The sequence below is a fragment of the Girardinichthys multiradiatus genome, chromosome 5, assembly GCF_021462225.1.
Source record: "Girardinichthys multiradiatus isolate DD_20200921_A chromosome 5, DD_fGirMul_XY1, whole genome shotgun sequence".
Classification (NCBI taxonomy): Eukaryota; Metazoa; Chordata; class Actinopteri; order Cyprinodontiformes; family Goodeidae; genus Girardinichthys; species Girardinichthys multiradiatus.
Genome location: NC_061798.1, coordinates 29,054,472 through 29,073,330, shown reverse-complemented (window position 1 = coordinate 29,073,330; position 18,859 = coordinate 29,054,472). Strand labels below are relative to the sequence as shown.

Genomic DNA, 18,859 nt, shown 5'->3' with positions numbered 1-18,859 from the left:
CCTGACTCCCCCTTACTCCAACCAACAGGGAGGGAGGAAGGCAGAGGTAGGAATAATTGGAGAGTGTTGTTTCCTGTTGCATTGTGTGAAAGGTGGTTAACTTTGAGTGTCTCGTTGCTGAAAAGCGCTATACAAATAAACTTACCTTACCTTACCTTTAAAATGGGCTAAGTCAATTCAGTCAAATCATATAGATTTCATGTCAGGTACATACATTCCAATTAATCCTAACTATTGAACAGTGCAGTCAGATTCAGTTATTTATTCAAATTGGATAAAAAGTTTTTCTGTCTAAGGAAACCCAGCAGATTGCATCCAGTCAGAGACTTGTAGCATTCACTCCTCCTGGATGAGCATGTAGAGACAGTGGACAGACACTAGCGTTGACTTTGCAGCAATCCCTCATACTGAATGAATTTGTTTTTAGACAGTTAATCCAAAATCAGAAGAAATCTGCAATTTCTGTTTGTAAAATTTTGATGTTGCTCTTTTATAACTCTGAGCAAAGGAGACCACTGCAAAAATGTTATTGTTTCTAGGAGTAAAATAAATAATTTAGCTTTAATCTGAAAACTACTGGCATTTATCCTAGATTCCAAACAAAAAACTGTCACTTCAAGGACTGATTTGCAGTAAACGATACATAGAAAACAAGTTCATATTAATTTTTGACCAACACATGTTCTCCAACAGGAAGAGTTCATATATCAGTATCATTCAGTGGTGAATCAATCCTGACTTTTAATCACATGTCAAATATGTTGAGATGCTGGTTTCAGAAAATAGTTGAAGTTTTCTCTTAATTTGTTTTCCATATAGCTTGTCCTTCATCACCAACAGGGAACAGAGAGGGTCTTCATTAACCTTTACTGAGCCTTTATTTACTGAGCTTGGTTCATGTGTGTTTTGTAGGTGCGCTTTCTGGAGGACAAGAACAGGGAGCTGCAGCTGAACATTGAGGAGTTCTGTGTGAAGACCAAATACATTGCCAAGGACTACAGACCCTACTTTTCCACCATCACTGACCTGAAAGCAGAGGTAATGTTCACTTTTCACTTAACAACACACAAGACTGAGAACGAAGAGGTCGCAGCACGTCGTCACATGAAGACAGAAGTGAATGCTTTATAGTTTAATCAGCCAATTAGATGTAATTGATGGAGCGCATAGGATATAAATTACAAAAAATAATTAGGCAAATTGTTCAGGATGTAATATAAACACTACTTTAATAAGATGAATAAAATAATTTCATTTTTTATAAAATCCATCTGTTGCCCAACAGATGGTGAAATTGAGAAGAAAACAGCTCAACAATGTTTATTAGGAAACACTTGGAAAAAAAAAAAAAATGAAAAAAATAAACAATGATTAGAAAGAAAAGTTTCAAAAATTACAAACAGTGTTTTACACATCTGTAGTCAGAGTAGAAAAATTCACTCCAGATCTGGCTCTCCCAGGTATTGAGATTTTCACGCTTGTCATAATCTAAGGCTGTCCTGATAGCTAGTCAAGCCCTGAAAGGAAATGTCAGTGTAATCAGTCTCTGTGTAATCAAAATACAAATACATGGTCAAATACAGTCCAGATTTCTTAAACGATCTGTGAAATAGACCTTTAGTTTCCTCAAACAGAAAGCTATGAATCAGATACCAACTTCTGCATTGTTGACCATTTATTAGTCTGGAACCTTTATTTATGTTTTTATAACAGGAAGCCAAAAGTGCTGCCAAGTTGATGGTTTAAAAGTGGTGGAGGCTTTCCTGCTTCCAAATAAACATAGATGCATGCTGTCAGGCTCACCTTCATATGTATCCAGGGGTCATAGTATCAACTAAAAACAGAAAATGGATAGCGCTTCACAAGATTAACTTCCCTTCGACAAGAAATAAGTTAAGTTGTAATACTGCAAACCTTGTGCCACAAAATGCCATCCTAGGAGCATTCTGGAGTATTTCAGGGGCCAGAAATCTTATTTCCAGTTTGCTTTTTCCTAAAATACTTCCATCTGCAATGTTTTCTACACAGGATAAACACCGTATAGTTTTTATCTTCTCTGTAATAAGTACAGCTGAGAGCAGCTCTCTCCTGATATCATGATCTGTTTGTTTCCATGCGTGCTCAGTTTTGCTTCCAGTTTTGGTTTATAGACAGATTTAATGTTTTAGCTTCAGCTTTGTTTATTAAAGCATCTATGAGGCTCATTTGAATTATTTTAAAGTGTTATATGGTAACCAGATCCAAACCAACCAGAGTGAGTATGTTTTCGTCAGGTCAGAAACTGACCTAACGGAACACCTACAGCCGAATAATACTTCTTACAGCTCTAAAGAGGATACAAATCAATCGTGTGTTGATACTGTGGCATAAAGGTCATTGTTTTCCTTCATTTCCGATTGCAAGAACCTTTTCAGAGAACCAAAACATGCTCCTTCAGATTGAAACCTCCAAACTTGCAGCAGATGACTTTAAAATGAAGTAAGTTAGCTCTTAAATAAGATCTGTTTAATATAATTAATTGATTAAAGTTAAAAAATAGTCTGATTCTGGTTTATCAGAAGCCTGACAGTAGGATTTTATTAAATGCTCTTTGATTACATGCTAAAGCTTTCATAATGATGAGAAATGCACCAACTAAATGTGACGTGTAGGTATGAGATGGAGATAAAAATGCAGAGGATGGTGGAGACTGACGTGTTTCGTCTCCGGAGGATTCGGGACAGCCTGACTCTCACCATCAGCACCCTGGAGATGAGCGTGGAGGAGCTGAAGGAAGAGTTGATCTGCATGGCTAGGAGCCAAAAGCAGGTAAGAGCTTCAAACGATGCAACAAAATAGTGTCTGAAAAGGAGGATGTGGAGATAAAAATAAAACCTTTCCTGTGTGGCCTGCCTGCAGGAGATTGAGCAGCTGCAACTCCAGGGCTCTGGGAAAGTTAACGTGGAGGTGGACAGCACAGGCTCTACCAACCTGATGGAGGTTCTGGAGGAGATGAGGCACTGGTATGAAACCGTGATGAAAAACAACAAGCTGGAGGTCGAGAAGTGGTTCCAGTCCAAGGTGAGGCAGTGGGAATATCCCATAAATTCAGACAAATAAAAAGAAAATGAAAAACTATTAATTGTGTTTGTTCTTCTGTGCTTGTGAAAAAGATGGAAACCCTCCAAGAACAAATCATCACCTGCACGACAGAGGTGAAGACATATCATTCTGAGATTTCAGAGCTGAAGAGGACCTACCAGTCTCTGGAGATAAGCCACCAGTCTCTGCATGCCGAGGTGAGCCACAGATGGTTGAACTGATTAGAAAAACACCCCAGTTTAAAAGATAAAACATTTCTTTTAATCTGATGGAAAACGTGACAAGTTGAGATCATTATGATACATTTTCTTGATAAAATAAAGCATTGTGACGATTTATTAATATCCCTTCAAAATAAGAAATAGACATTAACTACTACCTTCTACAATATAGGCAGACTCTGCAGTCAGGGGAGGATATTAAAGTGGAGAAAATATTGTTTGCATTTAGATGAACATGTCAGGTTACGATTTATAATTTAAACAGCTGTTGTTTATAGAGAGGAAAATCCATAAGAATGAAGGGAAGCTGGTTCTTTACAGCAGTGTTTCTGCTTAGCATGAGACTTTCTGTGTGTTTAAAACAGAACGGTGTGTTTTAAATTAATGTCATTAATTTTAAGGTTTTTAATAATGCTAAACCAGTCCTTTTCTAGGCTATAATGATACAACATACAACGTCAATGGTTTTTAGCAACACAAATTAGGTTGCACAGGATAATTATGGATTTTCTCTTATCCAAGCAGGGTCAACATTATACACGGACCTCCAATGAAATTCGGTGAAATGTTCCTCAGCAAGTAGCAGAGAAACCACACACATTTTGTAACCATCAGCAAGGTCTTTGATGAGGTGTCCATTCTAAGACCAGTTCTGAGGTGTGTTTGGGATCATCGCTTTGTTGGAAATCCCAGAGATGTCCAACTTTAACCATCTCGCTGTTACTTGGTGTAGTTAAAGAATGTGGGAGGGAGGCCTAGTTTTAATATTCTGTCTGCTTTGTGCAGATCACCAGTACTATAGGCAAAGAAGCAAACCCTCAGCATGATACCACCACCACCATGCTGCTTTGGTTTAAAAGCCTCACCTTGGCTCCTTCAAACATTTTTTTTTTTTTTCATTTTGTCCCAGCAGCTCAATCTCTGTTTCGTCTAAACAAAATGTTTTTCCCCAAAAGACACATGGCTTGTCCATGTGTGCAGCTGCACGTTTTAGTTGACCTTAATGGTCGACCTTTAGAGGATAGACTAATTTCTAGGTCAGCATGCTCTCAGTTCAGTTAATGTTAAACTTGCTTCACTACGGACAGTGACACTGGTGTTCCAGCAACTCCAGGTTCATGATAGACTTCAGCTTGATGTTCCCACGTTGATTCCAAACAGCCAAACCAATTTCCTCTCATCTGAGGGTGAAGCTATGGCTCAGATGAAAACTTGGACAGGAGCGGGTGTCAGCGATCCCAAAAACACATTGACATGGTTTGGAATAAACAAAGGAGATTAACATTAAGCTTCTGCAATGACCTTCCTAAAGCCCAAACCTACATGCTTTTAGTAATGTAAGAACTATGCTTGAAAGCTGAATCAGTGCCAAGAAGCCAAACAGTTTAAACAAGGTCTTCTATTTCTGCCAATAAGACCGATCATACATCCAGCCAGAATTCAGCCAGAAGCTTGTGGGTTGGGAGGCTGGGAAGTGCAAGTTGGTAAGAACATTAATCAAATATTAGTTTGTACAATTTTTTACCCTGTGTGGAACAATATAAGTTCAAACCTGTGCACCATATTATTCCACCCGCAAAAAGGTACAGTTCAAGTGCATCATTTAAAAAGACCAAAACCTACATGACAGTCATGCCCATGATGGGTCGATGTAAACTTCGTTTTCTTCTAAACCAACTTTTGACAGCAAGAGTAGTTTATAAACTACCCAACAGCTATCCTAAATGCAAATACGTTTGGTGTTGGATTTGCAAAGGAGAAAACTTTCCTGTTTGAGTTGATAAATATGTTTCTGTCATAAAAATGTCAAGGATTTTATAAGGGCTGACATGATGAATAAAACTGCCTGTGAGACAGTGAACACACGTACTAAAATTAGCTTCCACTTCGGTAGAATGAGCTTGTGGTAAATATTTCAGGAGTTGTGTCTGGAGTCTCCACCGATCAGCCTGAAATGAAGCCCTTCCTCACATTTACTCCTTTCGGTCCGGCAGATTCAGTGCCTGCAGCAGAACGTCTCTGAAGTGAACAGCCAGTACTCTGTTCAGCTCAGTCAGTATCAGTCGATCATCACCACCCTGGAGACGGACCTGCAGAACATGAAGGCGTCCCTGGAGCAGCTGCAGATCAAGTACACCGTGCTGCTGGAGCTCAAGCCCAGGCTGGAGAGCGGGATCGCTGAGTACAGGAGGCTGCTGGGAGGAGAGGCATATGAACAAAAGAAGTGAGACATTTTCACCCAGACTTAATTGCTGAACATATTCACAGCAGTAAAACTTATAACTTATTATAATTTTAACTTATTTCACAGGGCTGTGATCATCAAGCAAGTGACAGAGGAAGTTGAAGGTAAGAATCCCAACCTTTCACCCTGCAATCAAGAAAATGTGTTTTCCTTCTGCATTTCATTGACGTTTTGTGTTTTTTGCAGAGCAAAAACCCCACATAGAACAGAGAGTAAGGACCATCGTGGAGCAACTTGTTAATGGCAAAGTTGTGTCTTCCTCTGTTGACACTCAAGTGCAAACCATTCAGTAATCTATCTGCCTCCACTAAAACCTGTTAAGTTAGTAATTTACCTGTACTTTGTAGTTTTCCAGATGTTCTTTAGATTTTTTCATTTGACTTGAAATATCTAAGAAACTTGATTTATGTGCTTGTCTTTATGTAGGCTCTGCTTTGACCTAAAACTTAAATAAATTTTTTTTCAAATGTGCATACTTTTGATCATAGTTATAATTCATGCTCCCCTGTAAGTTAACCATAGTCATCAAAGACGAAAAATAGCGTTAAACTGTACAGGTTTCATAAACTCAAAGTAAATATCTTAGGTGTCCTTCCTGTAGATCCTGACAAAGTTCTGACCACCAGGTGTCTCTGTTGTCTCTCTGTGAACATAGGCACAGCTTCTGATTGCACAACCTTAATTTGCTAAATTGGAAACAGATTTTACTGCAAACTAGACCTTTCCAGATATGACTAGTTTGATTTACTGGCAGTAAGTTAATTATCTGTTGAATACATAAAACTGAAGCTTATTACCGGTGGCATTTTAAAAGCCTTGGAGGAAAAGGAGCCAACGCTGGAAGTGATTTGGCACAGAAACACGCAGAGGAAAATTCTGCTAAGTACATAAATTATATAAGGTTAATAGTGCTCTAAGATGTAAAATCTAGCTGGGCATTTTGGAGACATCAAGGATTTCTTTGTCAGAGTGGAGTTGAATCAAGCAAAGCTTTAGGATTAGTGGAGCGATTCACTTGGTAAACGTGACTCAGCCTTTAGGGACTGCCTTCCCTTCACTGCTTTTGTGTTGCTGCATTCTTCAACATGCTGAAGTCGTTTAGATTCAGTGCTGTCATCTGTAATCCTCTGTCAAAAGAATTTCGACACTGTTTCACCTGCTGTGAAAATTTAAGGCAACAAAGGTGAAGCTTTTTCACCAAGACATCTCAGATGTTAAACCACCAGTGTTGAAGCAGTACAACTCATCTTTATTATACTTGCAGAAAATTATGTTTTAAGGTGAAATTCTAATGTTAGGTTTGCCTGTAATGATCATTGGTGCAGGTAGAGGTGGACTGCTGGAGCTCTTGTAATTGTGTAAATTTATGTTTTCCTCCCCGTTGGTTCTGTTCTTGCTGTTGCTGTTATTAGTTTTTGTTCTTTGTAGTTTAGGTTCATTATTGTGCTTAGATGTTTTGTTATTCCCCTGGACTACCTGCTCATCTGTGTTAATTAGCCACCTTCCTGCAGTTGTCCTGCATTCTTGCTCCTCACCAGCTGCTCCAGATTTCTCCTGATTAGCTCCCATTGCTCATTGGTCTATTCTCCACCCCACCTCTGTATTAATACCCTCTGGTTTTCATTGTTCATCACTAGTTCCTCTTGGTTACTACCTGCTCCATGTCCTTTACCTTGACTTCCCTGTTTTTACCCGCTCTATGTCTGGATACCTGCCTGCAGGCGTGTAGTTAGACCCGGGCTTCCGGGGCGGAAACCCGGGATATTTTCTGAATAGCCCCGGACTTCTTGATAGAAGAAATTTAGAAGTATTAAAAAGATGCAGCCACAAAATGGTATTGGACTTCACATTTTTATTTAAAAACAATCTGATTTTTTCAATTGTGTTCCATATAATCACCTCCCGCTCCACCTAACAAGACGATGAGTTAAAAGGAGAAGACAAAACATAGTTATTTGCGCACTCGCAGCCCCACGAATGCGCAACTACGCGCACAAGTAGAGACGGACTCTATTCTGGAGAAGCCCAGAACAGCAGTTTACTCCAGGTCGACCTGCCTCCTTCATTACCTGAAAAGTTACACTGAGCGCCTCAAACAGGACTCATTTTAGAGCAACCTCGGAGCCAACCAGAGAGGGAGGCTGGTGGGTGGGTGTGTTCAGGAACAGGTGGACGCCGAGCGGTATAACCCAGACGAAGATAGCGGTAAAACCTGAATGTTGACTCAGAATGGGCTAATTGTAAGTTACAGATAATCACTGATTCACCCAGCAAGACATGAGGTGGAGGTTCACTCTCATCAGGGTCATGATGAGGAACTTTCACCTGAGCTACAGGTAAAGTTAAATGATGTGGCTGTGATAGAAAAGAGCAGCAATATTCTCTGTGAATATCTGGTCTTTTACTTAAGTCAAAATAAAAGCATTTAATCGTAAGTCTAGTCTGTTCTCCAGCAAACATCAAGCAATAAACTCTGAAGATTTATTTTAAAAAATTTTCATATATAAATGAAGGATCTCTTCACAGCTGGAGGTTTGGAGTGTATAATTATTAACCCACTCTAACAAAGGCTTTTAGTGTTATCCTGAAAGCTGGCAGGGTTTCTGCCTCTCATCCTTCTTTTAGATGCTTAAGTAACAAAAAGCAGCTTAAAATTCCTAAAAATCGTGGGATTGTTTATAATATGCTCAGTGATATTTTCCATGCTTCAGCCATTTGGACAGATTAGTGCTGTGTGTTCAATATTTGCAATTAAAAGTCCCAATGACTGAAGATCCTCTGACAATGGGATATACACTGCCATTGTTCCCAAGATGGGGAATTTACACATATCTTCAACAAATAGTAATCATTTTCTGGCAAATAAGTAAATTCATTAAGAAGACTGGTTTGCTCACCCCTCAGTGGAGACTAGTCAGCTCAAAACTCAAAAATCTAACGAACCACACTAAGTCCTACCAGGGAGTGCTTACAATGACACTCTTCAGGTTGGATGCTTTTACTGAGTGAAGACTCAGTGTTGGCTGTTTAAAATGAAGTCAGGAAAAGCACAGAGATGTTGAAAAACACCATTGCTGTTGTATATTTAGGCTGAGTTCAGGTAAGAATCACTTAATGAGTTTGTTAGCTTGTGACCTTTTCTGGTGGTTCGATTTCTTTTCACACAAAGAAAACTCCAAGCAAACCAAAACCTGTGTGACTGGGTGAAGGTGGCTCTAGTGTAGAGTGCTTTGACTGGTCAGTGTGACTGGAAAAGTGCTTTATAAACTGTAATGTAAAAATTTAAATTGCTTTTGTGCTTCTGAGGTGATGACCAAGTTTGAAATGACAATACCTTTCACCTTCCTTTCTGCCCCCTCTGGGTGGTCTTCCCAAGGCATTTACAAGCTGAAGGGAAATGTGTCTGAACACAAAAGGTGTTTTGTCTCTCCTCCTGTCCCTGGAACCCCTACTGGTCCAACAAACAATCAGTCGCAGAGGAGCCGAGATGTCTGCGAGAAAGTTAGGTTGATTTCTCACCTCTGTTTCTCCTAGAGGGGGGGTGTCAGGACCAGACTGATATAAGGAGGGGTCAGCTCTTGTCTCATCAGATTTGGTCTCGGCTCTGTTCAGTAACACGTCTGATGTTGAAAGATCTGTCTCCCTTATAATGCTAAATTAATAAAGCTGGTTGAATGGTTATCATCGTTCTCTTTCTTTGGAAAATACAAGTTTTCTACAACAATTTGGCATTGCTGACAGGATTCCTTGACTGAATTCCTTTGAGGACATCGACGGAGAAGTGCTAGGCCAGCCTTGGAAGAGTTTCCTTGTCTCATACCCCGATTTACTGTTACAGGGAAGGAGGACTTCTGCGTCGAGGTTCTTGGAGACTCAGCACTGGAATCCGGAAAGAACCTGATTTATTTTTTCTCAGAGACGGTGAGATCCTGAATCAGCATAATTTAATAATTACTATCATTATTTGTTTTACCAAGCTTGGGTTTAAAACCTAAAAACAAATTAGTACAAAATATCCAGATTCAACATTTAAAATTTCTACCAAATTGAAAAGGCCCTACTAATTAAATTGAAAGCTTAAATTTATAAAACCTTTCTACTGAGGATGAGGGTGTGAGTGTTATAGGATTGTTCCACCTTAGAACATACAGCTTAAAGGACGTAGCTGTGTGCGGTTGAGCAACGGTTCGGTCCATGTCCTCTCCCTTGGTGGTTATGACAGTGAACTGATCAGTAGCTCGCTGGCAGAGTCCCCTCCCTTTGTGTGGTTGAGTGAGGCTCTTCTGGCCAATTGATTAGGAGCCCTTAGGTGATCGAATAAGGCTCTCCTGACTACTTGGCTGGAAGGAAGGCTGTCAGGCTGCCAGAAAGTCTTGAACTCCTGTGGAGACGTCTACAGGTTTTAAGGAATATTCCCCCATTAACCGGTGTGTAAAGGGTCTGACGAGTTCTAAGGAGACACCTCCTCCTCAGGGAGAAATGTTTGACTACATAGTAAAAAAATATGGACCAAAAAGCACAGACTGGGCAGAACAACCTCGCCTCTCTAATGTTTGCAGATATGCCAGACATGCTCAACTCATGGCCGACGAACAGAAGAAAATTAAAAAGGACAAATCTGAAAAAGAACTGCTTCTTGCTGCAATTACAATATACCAGCACACCACAAAGAGAGGACAAGAGAGAGATCAAGGAAGACGAAGAAAATGGAAAGGACAAGGACGTGGTGGACGTGGCAGAGACCATTGGGCTTATTACAATTGCGGCCAAAAGGGGCACTTGCAAGATGACTGTCCCCATCCAACCACTGCTCCACCTTACAAGGCTGATTGACTAGTCAGAGCAGGGGAAGCTGGGCCACCACAGCGACAGCCGTCTCGTCAAAGAGGTACCGCACGACACCTCTCTGACATACACACATCTGCTCCACACACTCTCTCTTCTCTTCCCATTTCCCACCTGCATACACACACATATACCCACACACAAATCCAAACTACCTCCCTTTCTTTTCCTGTTTCTCGCAATGAAAATCTGCTTTGGAATGACTGTAATCATGACTTGACTGAATTACAACATGCTATTTCAGTTTTGGAACAGAAGTACGGTGGCCGGGGGGTGCAAACCAACATTACAAAATCTAAAACACTTTTACAAACCTAAAGACAAATTAACATTTCAGAAAACAATTTAACAAGATGCGAAACAATTTTACATTTGACAAAATCAACCGGAAAGGGAATGTACCAACGCCGAGGCTGACCCGGAAATGATAACGGTTGCACTCATTTGTGTCCTTCAGGGGCTGCATCCTTCGAAGGCCGTATTTGTCGGCCAATTACGTTACAGTGCGGCAACTCCTTCAAATGCGGCCGACAAATGTGTCCTTATTTTGCCCGATTTGAAGGATGGGTTGTGAGTATCCTTCGCGGCCCATCATTTCCCATCATTCATTGCGGGTCGAAGCGGATTGGTCAAGCAGGGGAAGCCATGGCGGACCATAGCAACAAAAGCTGTGAGTAAATTGTGGAAAATTACACTTTCTGTGCCACAAATTAACTTCTAAAATGTTTTTAGTGCAGGAATATAACTATGTAGACGTGAAATATCTGCTTGATTTATCTAGACATCGCTTAATTTCAAACGTGCTCCGACGTGTTCGGAGTTTTCCGTTCCCGGCGTAGTAACCGGCTCGCCTCGCCAGCCCTACCGGCGGTGAGGTGAGCTAGCCCGGTAGAGATCTGACCGGACTATCGGCACTAAGCTCCTGCTGGCAGTCATCACAGTGAACGTTTAACACAAGTGATTTCTAACAGTTTATGTTATTATTTTAATTGTTACTGAAAATCGATTTAACATTTCAGGTGATATTAAGGTTAACCAGAATAAATGGACAGTTTTATGTAATCCAACTGTATCGCTGGACAGTGTGATTGAGAATAAATAAGCTTTTCAATATGAATTTTTAATGAAGAAATGTGCTATATGTTTTAAAAGTTTATTTATAATTCAGTTAGCATTATAATTTCTGATTCCAGGTAAACCTGACGAGGAATACACCTCCAAATGTAAGTGAATCTCAGTAAAGAAGTGAAAAGTTTGAAAGAGCTTGTTTTAGACATTTGCATAGAAATATTTTAATATTTTCTTCAAATTAAGACAAATGTAAAATTTAAAAAGGCTTTATTTTTGCTCTGATATTAAGCAAGATGTTTTTTTTTTGGTATTTTCATATTTGTTTTAGGTACAAAGGAGCAGAAGGGCCAGTTTATGAAGCTCAGGGGTGAGAACCACCACCTTTTTACTGGAGCTAAAAACTCAGCCACCGTGGCTTGGAGGTACAATAACAACATTCTTTGCAGTCAGTTTCTGTCCAGTTTCAATAACTCCTATCTTTCTAACTTTCATAAATATCCATCCAGTGATTAACATACTTCTTTCGGTTTAGGACAATTCTGGAGAAGATGGACCAACAGGGGAAGGTCAGCCCCTTTGCAGGCCAAAACAATGTGGGACAATTTGAAAAAAAAAGAATTTAGAGTATGTTCAGAAGTTCTCATGTTACACACAAATAAAAAATTATTTCTAAAAGTCTTGTTGGTTTCTCTGTTTAGTCAACTCTTTTTTTTTCCTTCTAACTTTAGGATTGTAAGTATCCATGGTCAGGAGAGGGAGTCAGTGAAAAGCTCACTGCTGCTACTTGGTCCTGGTTTGTCCTAATTGCCTCCATCCCTGAGGACACTCCAGGGCCAAGCAGAGCGGTGGGCAACTAGATGGAGAAGGAAGACATTGAGCCAGCAGGAAGAGGTCAGAAAAGAAAGAGGGACAGAGATGATGGAGTTGATCAGGGAGGACATGAGGCCACAGAGAATGGACAGACATTTTTCCATCTTAGAAAGAATGGTACTGAAATAAGGTGCTATATAAGAAATAATAAGTTTTGTTCAGATTGTTTCTTAAAGTTTTAAGGTGTTCTAATACATTTCTAAATTGTTTTTGTCACTAATGTTATTTACATTTGACCCAACAATACATCAACTTCATTTAAAGTTATAAACAGAATTTATTATGAAAAATACAAACAGCACTTTAAACAGAATGGGGGAAGAAAACATTCAAACAGATCAAGATTACAAGACAAAAGGCATAAAATAAAACTATGTACAAATATTTACAATGGCGACAGCAGGATCAACCTGAGTGACCGGTTCCTGGAAAAACCTCTTCAACAGAACAAAGAGGCAGATGTCTTTCTGAACAGAAAGTCTCTGGCGATGTGGCTAAATCTCTCACAAGGTCAGAGACTTGGATGGGATGCTGCAACTGAGATCTGTGGTTTGTCTTTCTGGATGGTGAGCGAAGCATCACACAGGTGGTCTGCAGATGTTTGTGATGCCTCTCTCCGCTGTCCACGTCATCGTCCATCAAGTGGGTTTAAAGGGCTGGCTGAATTGACGGCTGCCACATCACTATGATGTAATAGGAAAAATGCAGAATTAGAAGATGGTGCTCACAAAATATTACAATTACTTATACCCCTCAAAAATTTATCACATCTATAATATTATACTTTACCTCCTCCAGGGCAGACACCTCAGCTGAAAGCTGGTCCTGCCAGAGAGCAACGCTGATTGTCTCAGTCCCAACCTCACCCTCATCCTCTTCTACAGCCTCCTCTGGATCATCCTCTGGGGCCATGACATCCCCATCACCAAGGCAGATGTTGTGGAGGATGGCGCATGCTGTTATGACCTGAAAACAATTTAAAAGAGGGTGCATATGTGTGTATGTGTATATATTATTTATAATGTATATATAAAATGGATCTAGGTCAAAACCTACGTGAGGTACAAAGGTGTCGTGCACCTCCAGCGCTTGCAGGAAGATGGCCCTGAATCTGGTTTTCATCATTCCAAAAACACGCTCTATTATAGAACGTGTTTTTGGAATGATGGCTGTTAAAGCGCTGGGCTCCCACACCTTGTCTTGTCTTCTTGTAGGGAGTGATGAGGGGGAGTGGATATTGGAGGCATGGGTACCCTCCATCAGCAAGGATCAAATGCCCTGGAGGAGGATAAACTGTACAGTGGGTTATGGCAGAGCACCCTAGAGTCATGCACTGACCCAGGCCAGCCCACATACGTGTCAATAAAATGGCCCAGATGGTCAAAAACTGCTTGCAGGATTATGGAAGGGAAGAGTTTCCTGTTCCTGTAGCACTGACCATCAGGGTCGCTTGGACACCTGAAGCGGATATGGCAGCCGTCAATTGCACCCACAGCTTTAAGAAAAACTCTGGCGTGCCAGCCCTGCAAACTCACGGGACACTGCCTTAAGTCCTCAGGGGTCTTTAGAAGGTAGATGACCTGGTGACGAATAGCCACGATCTCCTCTGTAACGCTGTGGACGATGCGATGGACAGTAGAGCGAGGCATCCCAAACACTCTGCAGACCACTCTGTAGGATGTGCCACTTGCCAGCCAGAAAAGAAAAACCAAGGTCTCAATAGTAGCACCCCATCCATGTTGCCTATCCTGGTGCAAAACATTAAGCAGCACTGCCAGAGACTCCCTGCTCAGCTGAAAATCAGGCCTGGTGTCCTCCTGGTTGAAGAAGCGATCAGGACTGGGACACTCAGGTTGATCCTGCAGTAAAGGGGTCTGGTCTTGAAAAGGGAAGAATGGAGATGGAAAAACACATTATTTTTAAGGTATGCTTCTGATCAAATACTTTATAATTCCCATCTATCTTAAAATTGAAAGTTGTTGTATATATATATACATATATATATATATATATATATATATATATATATATATATATATATAAAATATGTCGACATACATTAGCCATAAAGTTGCTATCTCTTTGTTTATTGGCTAGAAGCTTTAAGTTAAATCAAACATCTTTTTTACCTGAACATGATTGTCTCTCAGCCGGAGATAAAGGAGATGTCTGCGACGACGATAAAACTGCTGAAGTTCCTCAAAAATTAAAAATAAAACTACCAGAAGTTTGGCTCCATTCTGCTTTAACTGCTTTTTTCTCCTCGCAACAATGGTTGCTAGGTGACAGCTGTTACGCTGAGGTGAGGGCGGGAACAGCTGGTAAAGGCTAGACCGTCCCAATCCGCAGCTGCTCACTTCCGGGCTCCGTGGTTTTAGCCAGTGCCATAGAAAGACCCTTTCTCTTTCTATGGCACTGGTTTTAGCGGTCGACGAAGGACCCAGCCCACGTAGACCGGGTCCTTCTAAGGATGCAGCCCCTGAGGCTGACTTCCGGGTCAGCCTCGGCGTTGGTACATTCCCTTTCCGGTTGATTTTGTCAAATGTAAATTTGTTTCAGGGCTTGTAAAAGTGTTTTGCATCTTGTTAAATTGTTTTCTGAAATGTTAATTTGTCTTTAGGTTTGTAAAAGTGTTTTAGATTTTGTAATGTTGGTTTGCACCCCCCGGCCACCGTATAGAAGTTTGAGAATTACATTCCAACCTATGCTCAGTTTACCTCAGAGGCATATAAAGCTTTTCCAATGTTTGATCTTATGGTCTCAGGGAAGAAAATATCATTCATGGTAGACTCAGGAGCAACTTCCTCTGTTGTTAAGGGGGATGAGTTTCCAACACCCCCTAAACTCAGTGGAAACTATGTTTTCTCTATGCCAGCATCAGGGCAGACTACGAAGGAACATGTTACAAAACCCATCGCATGCGTAACACCTGACGGGTTTTCCTTCAAACATTGTTTTCTGTTCTCAGAACTGTGTCCCATTAATCTGATGGGGAGAGACCTCATGTGCAAGCTTGGAATAACATTAATCTCTACTCCAGAGGGAGTAAAGGTCTCTACTCAGTCTGAAATAGTGTTTACTGCAATACAGTCTTCTACACAAGCATTACATTATGCTTATGTATGGAAAGTTAAAAATTCCTTGTTTTCACAGCAGTTGCTGGAGGAGGTTGAATCAGCTTTTAATCCCTCCTCTGATTTTATGCAATTTGTTGATTTAAACTGTATTGCTCATGTGTCTTTGGGTCCTGACAAAGAATATGAGAAAGCTTGGTTCCACATTTCTTGTGAAAAACTAACCATTTCTATGCTGTATTGGAATGCTAATACAGCTGCGCTCGCTGTTTGTCTGAACTCACAACAGCTGCAGTTTTTCAAAACAGGAGACTCTGTCCCACACATCCCTTTGGCAAAACCTGTATTGCAGGACTGGATAGATGTTGGTTATTTTGTGTCAGAGTGCAAAAAAGAATTTGATTGGGCAGTGGTACAACAAAATTCTAATCTTATGTTTTCTGAGAAACTCTCTGCATTTAAAAGGCCTTTTCTAAGCGCTGTGTATTGTCAAAGAATTGTTCAGTTGATCCTAGAAGGTGATCCTTTTTCCCAGCATGGCTCATTTGCTGAAATTGATGTCACAACACGCCCATTGTTAGCCCAGGTGCCCCCTGGCTTGTGGGTAAAAAACAAGTATGATGTGGGACTCATAAAAGGGTGTGAACCCGTTGGTGTGACTCCAAAATCCAATTACAGACCCTGTGTAAAACACTACCCACTCAAACCTGAAGCCACAGCTGGGATCAAACCTGTTTTTGAATCACTTTTGGCAGAAATAATTATTGTTCCTTGTGAAGGTTCTCCAGTAAGAACTCTTCTTTTTCCTGTTAAAAAGATTAGAAACAAAGGGGAACCTGTTGAATGGAGATTTGTGCAAGATTTACAAGCTGTAAATGCTTCGGTCCAACCCAGAGCACCTACAGTTCCGATCCCGCACACTATTTTGTCACAAGTTCCTCCAGATACAAAGTTTTTTTCGGTGGTCGACCTTTCAAATGCATTTTTTAGTGTACCTGTTGATGAGAAGAGCCAATTTTGGTTTGCTTTTGAATTCGAAGGGGAACCTTACACGTTTACTCGTCTGTGCCAAGGTTATTGTGAGAGCCCAATTATATATAATGCTGCATTGAAAGCTAGTCTCGAGCCATTAGAGTTGAACTCAGGCTCTGCTTTGTTACAGTATGTTGATGACATCCTGCTGTGTTGCCCTACTAAGGAACATTGTGAAAAAGACACTGTCACACTACTAGGACATCTGCATTCAGAGGGGCACAAGGCCTCTCTCTCTAAACTTCAATTTGCACAACTGCAAGTAACCTTTTTAGGTCATGTCATTTCTGCTGAAGGTAGAACGCTTTCCTCAAAGCGTGTGACCGCAGTGCAAAATATTACTAAACCTGTTTCAAAGAAACTGTTGATGTCTTTTCTGGGCATGACTTTATATTGCAGGAATTTTATTCCTAACTACTCCTGTATGGAATCCCCGTTAGGAGCTCTCATACATGGCAATGGTCTTCAATCTCATGACAACATTGTTTGGACATCTCAAGCAGACACAGCTTTCACACAACTTAAATTAGCTTTGCAGAAAGCTCCAACTTTAGAATGACCAAATCCTCACAAACCATTTGTTCAAGCTGTTGATGAGAAACATGGATGCATGACATCAGTTCTTCAACAGGATCATGGAGGTACACAGCGACCAGTTGCTTATTTCTCTGCTAAATTAGATTCTGTCGCTGCAGGACTACCTGGCTGTCTTCGTGCTGTAGCAGCTGCAGAAAAAGCTGTGTTGGCTTCCCGAGACATTGTTGGCTATGCAGACCTCACAGTTTTGGTTCCACATTCCGTTGCCTTTATTCTCCTTGAACAAAAAACATCACACCTTTCTGCTGCTTGCTGGCTGAGATACACATCTATTCTTCTGGACACGCCAAATATAACAGTCAAAGGTGTACAGTCCTTAAACCAGCAACGCTTCTTCCTATGCCAGATGATGGAGAGCATCATAACTGTGCATCAGTGCTGGAAGAAGTCTGTACACCCCGACCTGATCTTTCTGAAGTTCCTCTGGAGAATCCAGAAATGCTTTTATTTGTTGATGGTTCTGCTTTTCAAAATCCTGATACTGGTGTAAATCAAGTGGGTTTTGCTGTGTTCTTTACATGAAACACTTGTTTCTGGCTCATTACCCAAACATTTCTCTGCCTAAACTGCTGAGCTCGTTGCTTTAACCGAAGCATGTAAATTAGCTGCAGATAAGACTGTGAACGTGTTCACTGACTCCAGATATGGCTTCGGAGTCATCCATGATTTCGGGGCATTGTGGAAGCACAGAGGGTTTCATCCTATGGGAAGCCTATTTTGAACCATGTTCCGGTTTCTCACCTGCTTGAAGCAGTTCTTCTCCCTAGAGCTATTTCAGTATGCAAATGCACAGCACACACATCCTCCACAGACGTGGTTTCTCGCGGGAACAACAAGGCTGATTTGGCAGCTAAGTGGGCAGCTTCCTCTGCCCCTCTTTTCATAGCTTTACATACACACAAGGACACTTCCCCCTCCCCACCCCTGCATGACTTGAAAGCACTACAGAGTTTTGCTTCTGTGGGGGAGAGGCGTGCGTGGTCTTCTGCAGGAGCACATTACACTAATGGTGTCTGGATCGGCCCGACCGATAAACCTTGCCTTCCCAAATATTTTTTCCCACATTTGCAAAACTTACACCTGGGTTAGATCATTGTTCAAAGAGTGGAATGATAGCTGCATTAACTTCTCAGTGGTTCACAAGGGGATTTAGTATATATGCTCAAAAGTTTTGCCAATCCTGCATGATCTGTGCAACACACAATGCAGGCAAAACACAACAGATGACTCAAGCTGCACATCCACAACCTGCCAGGCCTTTTGAACCCCTCATGATGGATTTGTTGAACTCACTCCATCTGAAGGTAAAAAGTATGTATTGGTTGTTGTTGACATGTTTAGCAAATGGATTGAAACTTTCCCCAGCAAAGCAGCTGACAGTCATACTGTCACAAAAGCCCATTTAACAGAAATAATTCCCCGGTGGGGTATTCCTTCAAAGATTTCCAGCAACAGTGGCACTCATTTTGTGAATGCAGCAATGAAGGAGGTGGGAAAATTCCTGGGGTTTGCCCTACGAACACACTGTGCATACCACCCACAAAGTGGTGGAGCAGTGGAGTGTGAAAATGGGACATTGAAATAAAAATTAGCCAAGTGTTGCGAAGAGACTGCTTTACCTTGGACAAAGGCCCTGCCTATTGTTCTCACTTACATGAGAATGAGACAAAGGGCACGAGCAAACCTCAGTCCTTTTGAAGTGCTGTTTGGCAGATCTCCTAATTTAGGCATGGGAGTGTTGCAGAGACCATTACCTTCCATATCTCTGTGTGAAGATAGGATGTTGTCTTACTGTCAAATCCTGTCCACTGTACTCTCTCAAA

General features: G+C 41.1%; 1 protein-coding gene across 1 annotated transcript; it reads left to right on the top strand.

Moving 5' to 3' along the window:
* The first annotated feature begins 2,787 nt into the window (after positions 1–2,787).
* Positions 2,788–9,185, top strand: LOC124869049 (keratin, type I cytoskeletal 47 kDa-like). The gene is made up of 6 exons (XM_047366757.1): positions 2,788–2,808; positions 2,899–3,060; positions 3,153–3,278; positions 5,297–5,526; positions 5,614–5,651; positions 5,734–9,185. Exons 1-6 carry the CDS (start codon positions 2,788–2,790, stop codon positions 5,838–5,840), a joined length of 684 nt encoding a protein of 227 aa, XP_047222713.1. The 3' UTR covers positions 5,841–9,185.
* The last annotated feature ends 9,674 nt before the right edge of the window (positions 9,186–18,859 follow it).

What these genes read in the sequence shown, in the direction of transcription:
- LOC124869049 (XM_047366757.1), top strand. Translation starts at nt 2,788, where the DNA reads ATGGCTAGGAGCCAAAAGCAG. An exon ending in TGGCTAGGAGCCAAAAGCAG is followed by an intron (nt 2,809 to 2,898) that starts GTAAGAGCTTCA and finishes GCCTGCCTGCAG; the next exon opens with GAGATTGAGCAGCTGCAACT. An exon ending in GAGGCATATGAACAAAAGAA is followed by an intron (nt 5,527 to 5,613) that starts GTGAGACATTTT and finishes CTTATTTCACAG; the next exon opens with GGCTGTGATCATCAAGCAAG.